Raw genomic sequence first — 18,695 nt, 5'->3', positions numbered from 1 at the left:
TATTTTGGCGTCATTGCAAGGTGGCTGTGTGTTCACTAAATTAGATTTGGCACAGGCCTACCAACAGCTGCTGGTGGACAAGGCCATGGCAGCCGCCCAAACCATCATCACCCATCGGGGGGCCTTCAAGGTCAAGCGCCTATAGGTTGGGGTGAGTGTAGCCCCAGGGATTTTCCAGGGAGTAATGGAGTGAATGCTCAGGGGCATTCCAGGGGTCTGCCCATACTTTGATGATGTTCTCATCGCTGGAGAAACCGCAGAGGTCCTGGATGAACGGCTTAGAGCCGTCCTTCAGCGGTTCCGCACAGCGAGACTCAGATTAAAGAAAGAAAAATGCAAGATTGGGGTTCAGTCAACGGAGTTCTTGGGGTTCTGCATCGAAGCCGACAGCATCCATCCGGCGGACTCAAAGCTAAAAGCGATTTAGCAGGCTGCAAGCCCGAAGTCCAAGGGAGAGCTTCAGGCCTTTTTAGGCCTTCTTAATTTTTACCATGCCTTCCTTCCAAACAAGGCCACTGTGGCAGAGCCATTACACCGACTCTTGGACAGACAAGCCCAGTGGAAGTGGACCAGTGTCCATGAAAGGAGCTTCCAAGCAGTCAAATCAATGCTGTCCTCGAACTCTGTACTCATGCATTTTAACGAAAGGCTGCCAGTCTGCACCGTGTATGATGCATCTCCATATGGGGTTGGGGCTGTGTTGAGACATTTGTCGGCTGATGGGAAACAGTATCCCATCGTCTACTATTCTAGGACCCTGTCATCCGCAGAGCGCAAATTGATAAGGAGGCTTTGGCAATCGTGGCTGGAGTTAAAAAAATTCCACGACTACTTGTACAGTTGCCAGTTCACGGTCTTTGCAGACCACAAGCTACTCCTAGGGTTGTTCACTACGAACAAACAGACACCCCAGATTCTGTCACCTCGAATGTTGAGGTGGTCTATTTTTCTGTCAGCCTACAACTACAAACCGGGCAAAGAAATGGGCCATGCAGACGGCCTTAGTAGGTTGCCTCTACCATATGTAGAACCAGCTCCAGCTCCAGCTGCATGCATCCTGGCTGTCCAGGATCTGCCAGAGTCTCTCCTTCATGCTGGGGATGTAGTTGCTGAGACGGCAGCTGACAAAATACTGAGTCGTGTATTGAATTGGGTGCACACAGGATGGCTAGACAAATGTCCAGGATCAGAATTTCGGAGCTTTTTCATGCAAAAAGATGAGCTTTCAGCTCATAAAGGGTGTATCCTTTGGGGAAGTAGGGTCATTGTTCGCAGCTCATTAAGACCCAGAGTGCTTGAGTCTCTGCGTGAGGGCCATCCGGGAATAGTCCGGATGAAGGCACTCACGAGGAGCTACCTTTGGTGGCCTGGGCTAGATAAGGCTATCGAGGCCCAAGTACATAGTTGCATCACGTGTCAACAGTCCAAACTGGAGATGCCGCAAGCCCTGTCCATCGATGGGAGGACACTCACATACCGTGGTCAAGAATCCACATTGACTTTGCCGTGCCCTTTCAAGGACAACTGTTTTTAATAGTCGTCAATAGCCATTCAAAATGGTTAGAGGTTGCACCAGTTCCCAATATGACTACTGCCAGGACTATCCAGGAACTGTGCAGAATATTTGCAACACACGGGCTTCCAGACGTCTTAGTATCAGACAATGGGGCTCAGTTTACTGGTTCAGAATTCCAGTCCTTCCTCAGGACAAACCTCATAAGGCTCCCTTTCACCTGGCCTCGAATGGCCAAGTGGAACGCATGGTCCGCACAACCAAGGAGTCCCTAAAACTGATTATCACAGGAAACTGGCAACACAGATTGGCAGACTTTCTATTCTGCCAGCCTTGCACAGCCATGGGCAGAAGCCCAGCTGAGCTACGTTGGGGCCGACATTTGATCACTAAGCTGGACAGGCTCCACCCCGACCAAGTTGCATCGGACTTTGCATGGCCAAAGGCGCCCAGAAGTCTGCAAGTGGGTGACTGGGCTTGGACCCAGAATTACGGGCAAGGGGTTTTGTAGGTGGCAGCAGTGGTTGTAAAGGTGTCTGGTCCACTTTCCTACGAGGCGGTCCTTGAAGATGAGTGGTCCTCATTCGTGGCACATTGATCAGCTGCGTCGGCGGCTGGTGGATCAGTCACCAGCTCAGGACTCCCAAGAGGGCCACACACAGGGCCCACATGACAGCAGTCCAACAGAAGGGTTTGCACACTATGACAGAACCCTCCCTCAAGGAGACAGGGGAATGGCCATAGTAGAGCTTCCTCCGGACGCACAGACTGCATTGGCTGAACAGGACAGGCAAACATCGCTGAGAGACAACCCTGCAGACTTTGCTGCACGAGTGGAGTTTGGTTTGGGCTGACCGGGACTGGCCAGCCAAAGGGACTCGAGTCAAACCAACACCACTGAACCTCTGAGTCCTGGTCTACCCAGCCTGGCAGGCAAGCAGGTAGACCAGAGAACTCCGGCAACCCTTAGGTGTTCTGAATGGTCAAGAAGGCCACCTAAGTATCTGCAAGATTATGTCAAACAATTAAGGGTTTGAACTATCTATGTATTGGTCACAACTGTTTTGAATCACTTGCTTAATGTCTAATCACTTGTTTGAATGTCTGACTTAAATTCTGTTGTTATGTAACGGCTGCTGTTACTTAAGCCAGACTTGCTGTCTCCGGGCTGGTAATTAGGTTTTGGGCAGGAAACTGTTACTTTAAACCTATTGTCTGCCGCCTGGAGGCTAACCATATAAATAGCTGCACAGCAGCTACTTGAGCTGCTTCTGTTCAGAGTTAAATAAACTTGTTGCTGTTTCAACACTCGTCTCGCTTAATGCCTTCAAGAACTGAATACTTAATAGTTTATATAAAAGAAATGTTTTCTCTGTTTTTTTTCTTTTTTTAAGATATGAGAAATGGAAAAGTTGGGATGGCTTGTATGAGAAAAAGACTTAAATACTTAAGTGTAACTAATTTCGAGAAAATCTTAATTAGTAAGAATGCTTTGAATATTTTTGGGAAAACAAATTTAAATAAGAATTCTGTAACAGAATCTATGACAAGGCAATTAGAAAAGAAGCTTTATATTGATGTGGTTATTATTTGCAGAAACATGAGAAAAATGTCTATATTTAATTGTCATTTATTCAAATAATAAGAACTGTATTAATTTAAGGTTGGCAAAAGAGGATATTAATGGAAGAAGAGGAAATCAAGTAAAGCCATTATATGGACTATAGAATTATAGAAATTAATTGTTATTGATTGTTTTTAATAATACTAACCCAGACAACATGCTGTTTACCAAATATTAAGGTGATTATATTAAAAATCAATATTTATTTTTTTAAAAAAAGACTGAATAGTATTCAGGGTAAGTATGGAATATATGACAATTTTCTAATTAGTGGTATGTCACTCATATTTGGTAAGTTATATGTAAATAATATATGCAGCATATCTAATAGCTAGACTCTGAATTCTTGTTTTTTAAGTTGTAAGATCATGCATAAAAAGAGTAAAAAAATAAAACATTATGTCATGTCACATTTAATTCCATTATACTGACATTTTCAGAGATTACAGGAAGTAAACTCTAAGCTGCAAGATATTTATGATTTTTTATGACATGCCAGGTATTTTTTTTATTCTGGCAAAACATAAGCCAGGCATGTCAAACTCGCGATGTCATGTAACATTGTGCGACGTATCGTGACTTTTTCCCCATTGCCGGCAATGGGGTGGGTGCGGTTTCATTGTGATGCATCCGGCCTGTGGGCCAGCAGTTTGACATGCCTGCTTTAAACAGTGATCTGAAAAAAACCTAACTGACCCAAATAGAATGTTCATCAAGAAAAATTCTAATGTGACTCTACTTTTTAGCAATCAATATTGTAGCTGGTCTGCACCGTTTGCTAAACGTTTGTGTAGATTCTAATTTAATGTTCTGACTTAAGAAAGAAATACCCAATATTTATTCAATATATATCATCATCATCATTGTTCATTTTATTCCGATTAGCCTTTAAGACCACTTTGAAAAGGAATTTTAAATCTTAAAAAAAATAAGTATGAGTATAAAAACTCATGTATGTACACAAATTATTTAGTAATATTTATAATAACCTACGTTCTATAGTGACCTATTTTATATGCACAAAACCCATTTACTTCAGCAGAAGAATTAAACTTTTATTTATTTATTTATTTATTTAATATCTACACTGACCATCTCACCTAAGTGACTCTGGACAGTTTAAAACATTCTTCTATAATATAAATAAATACACTGGATAATACCTACCACCCATGTTATTGTCAGTTCTCTACTGCTTCCACCTCCTCCTCCAACCTCAGAAGGGGCCACATTTGGAGCTGAATAATAGAAATAAAAATAAATATTTAATTTCTCCATTTATTAATTATATGCATTTGAGATTATAAGGCTTGCACAATTTCAGGCCTTAAATAATGAAATATAGACTGCTACCAGCAGAAACCTGCCAGTTTTCTTCAGATACTGAATTTACACTTTTCCACAATGAATAGTTTCTTTTTGGAGATCATGGGTAGGCAGATACTAGAAGGATATATTATTCTTAGTTCAAGAGTTTATACTTAATGGATAATATTTTGGAGTCAGATATGTGCATGCTTATATCTTATGGCTTGCTTACAGTAGCCTTCCCCTCAAAGTAATATTATCCTGAAGGGGTAAAGTAGAACTAATATTTTCAATCAGTATGGATATAGAATGTGCCTAATGAGAACTTTAGTTTCACCCATCTGGGAATACAGAATTGGAGAAACTTGATCCACAAGATGGTTTGCATTATATTTGTCATTTGACAAATAATATTTATTTTTTAATTTATTGTATAACCACCCATCTTAAAATCTATTATAGACAGACTACATTCAATAAAATAAATGCAACCATAAAGCAAATAGTAAAAGGAAAAAAGATTAATTAGAAAACTCAGAAAAGACATGGGTTAGAAACTCTCAAAAATGTTTATAATTAATGAAGAAAATTGAAATTGTTCAAAACAATATAAGATATGGATTGCTAAAAATCTATTTATGATTATTGTAATATACATAATAAAGAATCAAAGCTGAACTGGCTATGCCTACTTGCTTCTGATGCGCCTCACCTTCTACTCATGAAAACTTTGTAATTCAACACATCTGGAAAGTAGCAGGATAGGAAATGCTATATTTAAGCACTAGATTCTAGATATGCTTTGAACCAGTGCTTTTTTTGTCATAGAACTCACTGGAACAGAGTTCTGACACCTTTTTTTGACAAATTTTCCAAGTTTTAAAAGTAACTTTTGAAAATTTGAGGTTTGGTCCATGTGGACTTGAATTGCTCTGTCAAGCAAAATCATTAAAATGGTGCATGCAGGCTGCTTGTGTGTAGAGTCCGATGCATGCATACTTTGTCCGGCTGCTCGGCTTGTGGCACTGCTTGGCTTGTGATTGGTCGTGTGGTCGCACACTGAGTGCTTACTGCGGGCAGCGACCGTTATGTTTCATTACACAACTGACATGTGTGGGTATGTGTACAGTGATTGACTATATGTGAAAAGTAAATAAAAGATTAACAAGATGTGAGTTCCGGCACCTTTTTTCTGACAAAAAAGCACTGCTTTGAACTATCCTGCAAATAAAAATGTCATCAAAAAGTTTGCAGACAAGAGCCAGGGTGATAGGCTAGAAAAAGAGAAATTGTGTATCATTTTCACAGGTTAAGAGCCTGATTAAAGAATATTGAAAAGCAGGCCAACCCTAGGCAATGTAACAATTTATTTATACTAAAGCTGAGTCCAACTAGAAAAAGCAAGATACAACCTGAAATGTCAGTTCCAGCCAGGCATATCATCATCCAGTGGTGGGATTCAAATATGTGAATAATTGGTTCTCTGTGTAGATGCCACTTCTGGAAGTCCATTCTGGGCCTGGGCAACAAAAAATTAGCTACCGGTTCTGCCGAAGTGGTGTGAACCAGCTGAATCCCACCACTGTCATCATCCCTACAAGAAAATCCATCTGAAAAATCTGGTATTTCAAATGACAGAGTCAAGCCCCATATATCTTTGGAAGGCATATGTAAGTCTTACTATTTGTGACTGCAAAATACTTTTTTTTTAGATCTGGAACTAGACAGAAACTCTGCCAGCCCTGACAATGCTGTAAACACAGGGAGAGATAATATTCAAAAAGACTGATGCAGGGAGATAAACCTTGACCAAATCAAAGCAGTACGCTTTTAGCTGTACTTGGATATATGTAGAATATAGAGGGATTGTGTTAAGGTTGCCTAGATAGTTCATGCCTAGCTGGAGCAAATTTATCTCTGGTGCTCAAAGTCTCTTCAGCATTGCTGATACTTGAACTGATGTTAATTACTGCAAAATTTCACCCCTTGAAACACTGATTCTTTGCTGGAATTGAAATACTATTTTTGTCTAAATTTTTTCAACATTAATTCAACAACTCTGGATTAATTTATGGCTTGATACTGACTGACTGAATAGCTATTTCATTTAACCCTGTCAGAATCTGGTAAAATGTGAGAACTTCTTTAGCCAAGCACAAAGTTAGTGTGTTGGGTCTAATACAAGAAAATCAAATTCTTTGGGACAGCAGCACTTGTCATACAATGCAGCATCTATTGAGTCAGCTTAATGCTTAAACTCCTCCTGCCTCATTCTCTAACTTGTCTGAAATACCAAGTTTTTCACAAAAAAAATTGGGAAAGGATTCCAGGATAATTACATTACTACATTTCTAATATGAAGTGATGAATTCCCAACTAACTGATCTTGGATTGGGAGTTTGGGAACTAAATAAGCATTTCCTTATTTAACAAATTTCACTGGCCTTATGAGAATGTTTGAAGATTCTTCCTCAAAGGCTAATATGGATAGACCTTCAATGTTTACAACAGGAGCACAAGTCTGTGTCGACTACTGTATTCCTGTGCCTTTAGATTAAAAGCTGAATGAGTGATACATTAGTGGTCCAATTTCAGGAAGGCTTAATTGATGAAGTGTATTACAAAGAGGCAAGACAACACCCACACTTTAACTACTCATATGGTTGTGTTTATAGTAAAGATCAGCTGGAGGGTTAGAGTGCCCAATGAGAAAATGCCTATACATACAAACATATGTACATACCTACATACTTTTATTTTAAAAACTTTGTGTCTGAGTCTACAGTAGCAGAGTCCATGATGCTGGGTGGAACACACCTATAATTTCCCAAAAAAGAAAAGATGTGGCCCTGAAAAGTAAGCATGTGTCTTACTATGGGCTGCCAGAACAAACTGTACTTTGTCTTTCAGAAAAATATGAATCTTTTATCTTAACTCAGCTAAGTCAGAAAATGGAGGTGCCAGAGAGCAGGAAAGCAGAAATATGGATAACATCTTCAAGCTAAGTCTTCTTTCTTGCTAATATTTGCAGTTTTCTATTCCTATTATACTCAGAGAGATGAACAACTTTCAATTATTGCTTAGCCTTGATAGTTTCAGAAACCTCTAACAATTTCAGGAACCTGGAACTCAATTTCTACTCATAAACTGGGTCAAAGGCTGATGGAGATGCAGACTGTGGTCGATGGCACTGACAGTTGTCCATAGGCTTTGGATCTATAATCCTAATCTTTGTAATTATGATTCAAGTTCATATTAAGTAGTTACAATTTTATCTAACCAAAGTTAATCCTTTTCAAATGCTCCAGGGTTTGATTACCACAATCCCAATACTGAGAAAAGGGTAAATTTCATTTCTTCAGATACTAGTACATTAATCCACAGAGAAAGATATTCAGATCACTCTACCCACCAAATGTTTTGAGATTTAAAAAAAAGAGATCACTTATACCTTTCCTCCCAGCTTTATCTATGTGCCATAAAGCTGATCTTAGGACTAATATACCAACAGGTCAATTTTATTATTCCCAGAATCAGAGATGTAGGTCCCACAGCTATAGAAAAAGGAGTTCATTTTGCCCATTATTTTCACACCCAATTTTGTTTGTCAAAAGGCAGTCTGGAGAAATGCACTGATGTAACAATTACCAGGTATCAAATTACTAATTCTTGTACCCATTCATTTTGCATTTACTAGCTTTATTAAATTATATGTATAAACATATGTATAACATTTGTATAAAAGGAGGCAAATGGAAAACCAAATTCCAGATCAGATATACTTTCTCTGAATATATTGTGAGATTTTGGATTATGTGATACTTCGGTCAACTTCCAACACTTCATAAAAAATATGTTGTGAGACTTCATAGATCAGTTCCTGACTGTATATCATAGTGATCTTCTAATAAGGATAAGGAATTTGTGGTTATCAAAGAAGCATTAGAAAGTGAGCAAAGAACCTCAAGCAGCCCCATTCAACACACCAAACCTTGAAATACCTCTTATAAAAAAACTCAATCAAGACTGATTTTTTTGTATCCCCCCCCCTTAAATTCTATTAACTGGAAGAATGCTTCAGTGAAGTTGAATCTATTTGCCATTCAATAAATTTAGAGGGTATATCCTGCAGGTGTGTAATATCAATATATCAAGGAGAACATTTTATTCATTCAAGATTTAACACATATGAGATCTCATAATTTGAATAGGGGTGCACAGTTCACTGTGTGATTCTAGGAAAACTTCTGTTGCTCTTTGCACTGTCCATTTTCCCAAGTCAAACTGCACAAACTGACCAAATCAAAGACATCCTTGAGCAATATTTAAGATGCTATGTCTGTTACTATTTCAACTACAGATATTATCATCAGTTGTTTTTTTATCCCTGTATAATCTCCTTTGTATTTATGTGGACAAATTAGTCCAGGAATTTCAAGTTTTCACACTGAAGAAAATGGAGCAGAGCACAATTACAACAGCTTTGCAGATTGTTGATAGCAATAAGAATTATCCCTTCATATGGACCAGAAAGTGTGTATGTGCTTGTGAAGAGTCAGGAATAGAACCTAAACGAACTTAGATGAAGTCAGGCATTCTCTGTCATGGCCCAAGTCAATCCCATGGAATTCATGCATTTGTTCTACATTATTCATATTATACCATACCTTTCTCTTCCCAAACTACCTAGTGCATTCAACATACCCCATCCTGTATGATCACCACCATTGCCATTCCAGGTCAAGTGACAAGAGGAATATGAGGTGAAGAAGATCTTGGGTTTGTAGAGATAAGAAATCTATCTCTGTAGGGGAAGGAGGTTACAATGTTGGGAACACTATTGGCCAGAAGAGAAATCCTAGAAAAAAGATAAGAATGCCCAACACCTCATCAATGGTACTCAGAAAAAACAGGTTACATTCAAAAACAGAGGAAATGCTGTGTGCCAAATATGTCATCATCCTCAAAAGAGATCCCACCATTTTGAATCTTAACTTGAGCTTTTGTATCTGGAACTGTAAGTAAGGATTTGTCATTTTCAAGAACATAAAATAAAGGTAAAGGTTTCTCCTGTTCAATTGTTTTTGACTCTAGGGGGTGGTGCTCATCTCCATTTCTTAGCCAAGGGAGTAAGTGTTGTCTGAAAACATTTCTATGGTCATGTGGTTAACAGGATTATATGACACGGTGTGCAGAAAGCTGTTATCTTCCCACAGAAATGGTACCTATTATTTATTCACATTTGCTTGCTTTTGAACTGCTAGGTGGGCAGGAGCTAGGGCAAATAACAGGAGTTGAACCATTGCATAGCATTTGGGTCTTCCAGCTGACAAGCTCTGTGTTTTTAATCACTGAGCCACCATGGCTCCACCTCAAGAAAATAGGAAACAATAAAGGGGGACAGCTAAGTTGGCTATAAATGAGCTATCTGTCAAAGATTCGATTTGGAGAATTGAACCTTTAGAGCAGGAGTGTCAAACTGCCAGCTCGCGGGCCGGTTGCATCATGTGGAGGCCACGCCCACTCAGCTCTGGCAATGCAAAAAAGTCATAATATGTCGTGACACATCACGTGACATGGCGAGTTTGACATCCATGCTTTAGAGGATCAGATCCTGATCAAATCAAGATTTCAGCAGCATTCGTATATGAGATAAAGAGGATTGCATTACAGTATTTAAAGTTTCTTAGAAGATTTATAATTTGCCAAACTAACATATTCTTGGCTGCTTCTGGGACTGATCTATCACTTCCACCTCACCCCTTGATATTCTGATTTTCAGCCTCTTGCTGAAATTCTAATTATGGTTTTGCCAATAGTGGTTAAGGAACTTGGATTGAGTTTTGGTTTCATGGTGCAGCATTTTAGTAATGAAGTCAATATATGGCTGCTCTTTTTAACTGCCTACCCAGATAGGCTTTATTTACTTGGTTACAATCATTGCCATTAGTTTTACAGCCATTTTCATTGGTTATAAAAGCTCTGCCTAATTAAATGTAGTGTCAAAGTCTAGAAGAGCCATTTCAGTGATCTATATTACTAACTGTTGCTGTCTGTCATCCTCATCAGTGTTCAAATCATGCTCCAAAGTCTGCATGGTGGCATGCATATTGCTAAGCTAAATGTTCATAAACACAAAGCACATTTGTTATAGGCCAAATATCCGTTGTTTACACTATGTGCATTCATTACTGCAATAATTAATGCAGAAGCAATAAATAATACGTGTGTGTGTATGTGTGTGTGTATGTGTGTGGTTATAAACTAGGCAGTTGAATCTATGCTCAAATCCACAACCATTCATAACAGTGACAACAAGGGTAAATGGATATAAACATTTCTGAACATCATAGGACAACATTCAGTATTTTATTACAAAGTTTGATATTTATGAACATGATAAAGAAAGGCAGTTCATACTGATATGGACCGATATAGAAAAACTAAACAAGTTGTATCATTATTTCTATATGTAACATATTAAAATTATAAAATTTAAATTTAAGTCATGATCCAGATAATAATGTAGTTGGCTTTCTCCACAACTGTGCTAGAACTCAGTTTAAGAATTTATATATTAAAAAGTCTTCAATTGCTTATCTTCAATCCACTTAGCAGAACAAAATTTTAAATTATGGAAATAGAGCACTTTAGCAAAATATGATAGGATTGATGATGGTGATGTTATAGCCATTGTTTCTGTTCTACAATGTTCTCAAAATTTGTTTTCACCGGTTCTCTTATAATCCTTGTCCATCAAACTATATTGCAATATAAGTAATAAATAGGGTTTTTGAAATGCTGTAATCTTGCAGTTATTTGTTATTTATTTCTCTAAAAGTAGCAACAATCTGTTACATTATGTGTAAGCTTCACCTACAAATGACTACCAACAGTCAATGATATTAGGTGTTAACTTTGCTTAAGTTGTACCACAAATGAATCTTCACTATTTTGTTAAAAAAGAGCCTTCATGCATTATAATGCTTTTTTCTATTCATCAAAGTATCATAAGCACTTATTTTTCACATAGCACTCTTACAAGGTTATGTATCCTGTATTTAATATTTAAGCTCTTACATTAAAGCAAATGTAGAAAAAGGAAATATAAATAACATTAGCTTGATTTATTGGCTTACATTCTGTTTTACTTGGAATTATACAGATTTTCTTCATTGAATTTTTGATTAGCCTGTCTAGCTAAAGCTTTCTTAATCCTTAAAGCAATTCAATAGAAGACTGGTTGGTTTTTTTAGCGGTGCCAATTTGTATTTCACATATGCATTTATACTCAACAATGCACTAAAAAGCAAATACCAAAGAATAATTTAGACTTTGTTGAAGAATGATATTCAAGCTTTTCTAGACATTTTTACAATGATATATAACTTCCTGGAGAAATGCTGTTATCTCCTTCATATAGTCAAAACAGCATGCGTTATCTTGAATAATAGGAGCAGTGCTAATTCTTCATGTAGAGAAAGAAATACCTGTTGGAGGCAAAATAACATGCACATTCAACTATGTGCTAAGATCTAAATTAAACAATTAAACAAAGCAGGACGTGTTGTAGAGGATAAGGTCATGTGTCTGATACTGGACTTTAGAAAATTAGAGTTAAAAACTTTCAGTTAGGTGTACATTTACATTATCTAATCCAATGTTTTGACCTATTTTCTTATGGTCATAATTTAGCAATTACCTCTATGTTTTGTGTTCTTGTACTGCCAAACTAATATAAAAGCAATGTATCCTCTTCAGGTTAAATAGAAAAAAGCTTCCAATCATGAGAAAAATCATTTAGAAAGGTGCCAAATGTCTTACAAATCATAAATATCTGATTTTCAGCTAATTCACATACTATGTTCTAGGAGGTGATTCACATATGTTTTTGATTGAAACTTCAAGAAACCATAAAAAATCATTACATTAGAGATTATAGTCATTTTTACATTATCTCAGATTTATTTTTTTTTAGTGGACTTTCAGATCAGAAGATTTAAAGAGACGTTGAAGCCAATAGTTTTAAGTCAGGCTAAGTCAAGAAATGTTTGGTTTTGTAGTAACGCAGTAATATACAGTGATGAAAAGGAACAATTAAGAAATCAAATCCATTAAGGCTATAAATCTTTATGTATTTCTAAAATGATTCAATATGTAAGAGTAAATGATGAATATTTATTAAAATCCTAATTTTAAATACATCAGGGTGTGTTGATAGGATCTATATTAGTGAAAGGAGACCAGAAATAGGACTTTCAGAGGTTGATAGTAGTTTGAGTAAATAAGGTTTAGTAGGTGTACCTTAAAATCAAGTTTGATATAGGGAATCATTGAAAAGTATAAAAATAGAACTGGCAATACTATAATAGTTTTATACTTTCTATGTAAGGCTGCTAAGAAAGCTTATCACTTGCCAGCAGATTTCCAGGGGAAGTATGGTGAACTACAACTGGAGATGATGACCAAAGCGAAGACTGAAGAACAGGTGAGTTGATTGGTTCTACGGAACTTCTCTGGATAAGGAGAGGATGGGATATTACCCACAAGTGCTTCAGACATCCATAGGACAGCAGCCTCCCACAGATATGTGTGCCGGGAGACAAAGGAAAAAGCCATCATGTCTCAACCATGGCAGAGCTTATTAAAGGATATTGGGTTCCCTAACTTCACTTTCTAATCACTTTTAGAAATCACCTATTTAATTATATTAAGGCTATTAGAGATCCTGGAAAAGCTACTTAGTGAATACTTCACCCTTGAATAAAATAAATATTAACCATAAACAATTTAAGAAATTGGAAATAAATGGCAGAAAGCTATATAATACTCTGATCCAAAAAAGTTGAATTAAGGAACCAGACAACTATATAATATTTTATTACACACACACACACACACCCACACACACACACACACAAAACTATATTGTTTTGTCTATCCAAAGTCATAACAGACATTCAGGATTTCATGATTTTGGAAATTGGTCACCACAGCTGAGTAAAGAAAAGGAAAAGGGAAAAAAAGTGAATGCTTTTTTTTAGTACCAGAATTTATAAAATGATACAAAATATTATGACATTTGAAATACTTCAGGAAATTTTTGAAAAACTGGGTTTGAAATTAGCAGTTATAATGATGTCTGTTCCTAGGGCTAGAGTATGTCCAAAAGATGTTAATGAAGAAATGACAGATGTAAAAGAAAATATTTTGAGAAATTTACAGGATAAAGAGATTGTTGTTTTTTTACCTGATGTAAAAATATTAGAACCAGAAATTCTGGATAATAGAAAAAGTGTAGAATAGAAGAAAGAGAAGATAGCTAAATTGGAAACACAAATGACCAACCAAGGGAATTACCGGGTAAGGATTTTTTACTGGCTTTACAAAACTAATTGGTTAAGGTGGAAATACAAATCATAAACCAAGAGAATGACTTTTTATTAGATTCATTAAAGAAGTTTGTTAAAGACTTTTTTTGTTAAAGAAACCTTTGGGATGGGAAAAAAGAAAAATTATCTTTGGTAAAACAAACAAGCTCTATATTATTCCTTTTACTTCTAACGTTCTTGATCTTTAATTTATCCAAATGTTGTTGTGGGATTCTTTCTTTTCCTTCCTTCCTTCCTTCCTTCCTTCCTTCCTTCCTTCCTTCCTTCCTTCCTTCCTTCCTTCCTTCCTTCCTCCCACTTTTTATTCTTTTTCTCTCTCTTTTTTTCTCTGAGATCAGTTTGTATTTGTTTTATCATTATCATCAGAATTTTTAATAAAGAAAACTTATCATTTGCCAGAACAATTATATACTTACATTGTAGGCACAGACATATTCAGCATACGTCATAAAAATTAAATTTAAAAGACCAAAATAATTCTTTAATAGGTAAAAAAAAATAACTTTTAGCTTACAGAAAAGGCTAGTGAGGTGCTTATAAAGAATAGAAAAATCCTGGTCATCCAATGAAGCAGAATTGTGAAGATTCAGAACAGATTTTTTTAAAAAAACAACATCTGAACACGTATAGTTACACTACAGTACTTGCCCCTGGTATGTGTTATTTATTCAAAAGAAGTCAGGCAGCTGTGAATGCACAAACCTCCCCACTACTGAAGAAGATGCAATAATTTAGAAAACATGTAGGTAAAGATTTACATAACTTCATGGAAAAAATACTAGAGAAATATTAAATATAACTTTCTAATTCAGAGAGACTACATCATTTGAATAACATTTCTTATAAAATAGAATTATGAGGATTCTAAAAAAGAGGTGGATATGTTTTTGTTTTCTATGATGAAAAAAGTCCAAAAGCAGAAATACTATAGTCCACTTGTGGGCTTTTAATAACTTTCTCATCACAGCTTCTGCATGTGATATAATTCATACTAGATGTGACAGCATTCTATTTCAATACATCTTTTCAATTATGCATGTACTAGTGTTAATACTATATACTTCTGATTTTCCACCAAAATATTTTATTTCTCATTAGAAGTAATTTGCAATATTGTGAGGCAGAGAACTATTATATTTATTGCAGCTAAAACCAGTGTGAGGACCCCAAGGCCTATAGACTACACGAAGCCCTTCTAACCTTCACTTGTGGTCCTCATAGCCCTACAGACTGTATCAATCCAAGCAAATGGATAAGTGGAGAGGAGATGAAACTATTATCATCATAATTATATTTATAATATATCTTTCTCCGTACACATGCTGCACAAATAAATATTGCCAAGGCTAAAGTCTCATAGAACTGCTTAAAAAGTCTAAACCTGCAAAAAAAAAAAAAAAAAAAAAAACCCTTCTTCATACAGGATTTTGAGAAATATATACAGGGATTAACTCTCCCCAAAGCCTCAAAATGAAAAAAGTCCGAAAATTTTAGTAGCATTGTAATACTGTGCTATAACCCCAACTCTAAGAAAGAAGCAGCCATCAGCCATTGTACACCAAGGAATTAGTTCTGTCTTCCTAAAAATGATTTATTTATTTAATATGTTGGTGACCATTAATGATAGGCTACGGTTAATGAACTGTTATGAATATGAAATAATTTAGACCAAGGCTTGCTAGTTGTTGGTGCTTTTAATACAGTGATTACAGTGATTACTTCCAGTGCTATTCTGACCGATTGAAATATATTAGAGACTCCTGGTGGCACAGTGGTTAGAATGCAGTATTGTAAGCATACTCTGCCCACAGCCTGGAGTTCGATCCAGACAGGGCTCAAGGTTGATTCAGCATTCCATCCTTCCAAAATGAGGACCCATATTTTGGAGGCAATATGCAAATAATGCCTACTATGTAAACCACCCAGTGTTATAAACACTATGGGGCAGTCTAAATGCTATTGCTATTGCTATAAAGGCAAGTATGTCAATTTTTTGCTTGTTCTGTCAAATACTTATTTTTCTTATGTTTTTATATAATTTCCACTGTATAATATCCCATTATATATATTATACATTTTATATCTAATGAAATGTAATGTTTGATAAATAAAATTATCATCATCATTTCCTTCAAGATAGTTCCTTCACAACCACAACTTACACAGTGCTTTGATACTAATAGAGGAGAATATTTGTAGCTCAGGGTTGACATGAGGGGTCCTTCGTGCTCTCTGAGCTTGCTTGTTTTCTTGCAGATGTTTCATTACCCAAACTAGGTAACATCATCAGTGCCAATAAGGAGTACAGTTTGCTGTCTGTTTATACAGTATTCTAGTGGCTTGCGTGTCAGTATTTGTGGGATTCTTTGATAAGATTATTTGCTGTTGGCTTCTTTGGCAGTTTCATACAGTGTCTTTAGCCAATAATACTCCAATCAAGAAACTGCCAAAGAAGCCAACAGCAAACAGCCCAATCAAACAGTGTCTAAGACCACCCCCATCAACAACAACAGGCAAGCCACTAGAACAGTGGTTCTCAACCTGTGGGTCGGGACCCCATTTGGGGTCGAATGACCATTTCACAGGGGTCGCCAAACCATGCTGTCCGCCATTTTTTTCCCTTTTCCCTAGCTGTCCTAATCCCTCTTATTGGTGGCCACACCCACTTGGGGGTCACCACAACATGGGGAACTGTATTATGGGGTCACGGCATTAGAAAGGTTGAGAATCACTGCACTAGAATATAAACTAACAGAAAACTGCACTCCTTACTAGCATTGATGATCTTACCTAGTTTGGGTAATGAAACATCTGCAAGAAAACAAGCAACCTCAGAGAGCACCGAGGGCCACTCACAGTGCTTTGACTGCAGTGGCAAACTAACAAAACAATATTAGTTAATATAAAATTAATCCCAGAGGATGTATTTATTTAATCCAAAAGCCCTAAAGCAGGGGTGTCAAACTGCCGGCCCATGGGCCGGATGCATCACGCAGAAGCCGCACCCACCCCATTGCCGGCAATGGCAAAACTTTCCCGATACCTTGTGCAACGTCACATGATGTTGCGAGTTTGACATGTCTGCCCTAAAGGAACAAAAGGAAGATAAAACAGCAGGAGCAGACCAATAATTATGGAAAGTGCTATACTAGAAATACTATAGCTTCCAAAGAGAGAAAAGAGCTAGTGTTGGGAAAACCAAAGGAGTTGATAGGATCAAGATTACAATCATGGCAACTATTATCTATACATTATGTCAGGATGTCAAAATTAATTACATCTATTTTGAGCATGTGATGAATTGTTCAATTATGACAAACTGCCAAAAATGTCTGTGGAGTATACAATGACTTCATTACTTTTCATAATAATGTTAAAATTGCTCATTGTATTTTTTTCTATCTTTGTTGTGGGTTTTGGTTTACATTCCAGGAGTAAAGATACAAATGTTTCCCTTTCCAATCAAGCAAAAGGGAAGTAAGTGCCAACACTTTAAATCTAATGCATCTAAAGAAAGAGATATGGGTCTGAAAATTCTGCTCCTGAGAACATAAATCTTTACTCTTTATTATATTTGGTTGGTAAGCAAAACATAAAAAGTGCTCATCATACAGATAGTTCTCGGCTTACAGGTGATCACTTAATAACTATTTGATGTTATGCTTGACTCCCCAAAATCTACTTATAATCCATTTTTGAAGTTACAACAACTGCACACCCCTGAGGTCATGTGATTGCATTTTGGGTGCTTGGCAACTGGCTCACCTTTATGGTTGTTTGCATGTTCTGCAGTCTCATGACCATAATTTGTGACATTTTTTTCTGGTTTTTGTCATTTACTTCTAGTGTCCAGTGAAAAATGCCCATGGTATTTGCTTAATCACAACATTTGCTTAATGACTTCAGAATTCACTTAATGAATTAGCAATTGTAGGAATCTAAAGTTGATGTCAGAATCCAATTATATTTCATCTTTAGTTATCAAATATAGAAAACCCCAATTCTGCCTTCTCTGGATTCTGCCATAAGAGGAGAGAAGGGGGAGAACAAAGGGGTTTTATGGCCCTCACTTCCTTCAGTATACTTCTAAGGAACCGAATGTGTTCATTGCAACCTCAAAGAGTTTGAATGTGGTTAGCACCAAAAGACCTTATCATAACAAAGGAGGCTATTTACTTTTCATGTAGTTTATCTGAAGTCTCCATCCAGACGGAAGAAAGGAGAAAAGGGGGTGGGATTGTGATGCCTGAAACTGTCACTGGAAGAGGGGGGTGATTGGGTGGGACTACTGGGGAACCCCTTAAAACCTCGAATGGGAGAGCTTGAACCCCAAGTCCTGTCTAGAACACCTGCAACCATTTTCTCTTAATAAAGGATCCCTGTTGGAAGAATTATTCCAAGAGTTCTGTCTTCTTAAGATGCAAAGTGGGGTGGGTCCTTACATTAGACAGGACTTGCAAAATTAATCCACCTGGAAGGGGACCCTTGCCGGGGGATTGCAAAAATTTACCATGTCAGACAATGGAGCAAGAGAGGGGGAAAACTCCCTGGAAAGAGAGCCGCTGACCAAATTGGAACCTTGTCAGATGTTGGGATCCGAGAGGTCGGATTCCTCAGGAGAAGAAGTGGTGGAGACACGGGACCACAAGCCTCGCTGGTCAATGGGCGTTGGAAAGAAAAGTGAGTGGGGAAAGGAATCAAGAAAGGTGACCCTGAGACGGGGGACCAAGCAACCAGAATGGAAGCAGGAGATGGAGAAATCCCTGCACGCAAGTGAAGAGGGAGAAAGCTGGGCACCGTACTCAGACTGGATCCTAGAGAAAGCTATTGACCTGATGAAGAGAACTCTCAGCTGCCT

The 18,695-nt window shown here is 37.3% G+C and overlaps 1 protein-coding gene across 7 annotated transcripts in view; it reads right to left on the bottom strand.

The window, feature by feature from the left end:
* CNTN1 (contactin 1) overlaps nucleotides 1-18,695 on the bottom strand; it is a 370,454-nt gene that overhangs the window by 33,080 nt on the left and 318,679 nt on the right. For 5 of the 7 annotated variants that reach the window (XM_039340676.1, XM_039340675.1, XM_039340674.1 and 2 more), the window contains one exon: nucleotides 4,305-4,375. In XM_039340676.1, the coding sequence (XP_039196610.1) occupies nucleotides 4,305-4,375 (71 nt within the window). Of the gene's footprint in view, nucleotides 1-4,304; nucleotides 4,376-10,800; nucleotides 11,936-12,862; nucleotides 12,962-18,695 lie in introns of those variants that run through there. The other 2 variants (XM_039340677.1, XM_039340678.1) reach the window with 2 other exon arrangements.

Source organism: Crotalus tigris, unplaced genomic scaffold, assembly GCF_016545835.1.
Source record: "Crotalus tigris isolate CLP2741 ecotype Arizona unplaced genomic scaffold, ASM1654583v1 scf7180000017753.6788120, whole genome shotgun sequence".
In the NCBI taxonomy this organism is placed as follows: Eukaryota; Metazoa; Chordata; class Lepidosauria; order Squamata; family Viperidae; genus Crotalus; species Crotalus tigris.
Note: the sequence above shows the minus strand (reverse complement) of the source record. Positions and strands in the feature narration are given on the sequence as shown.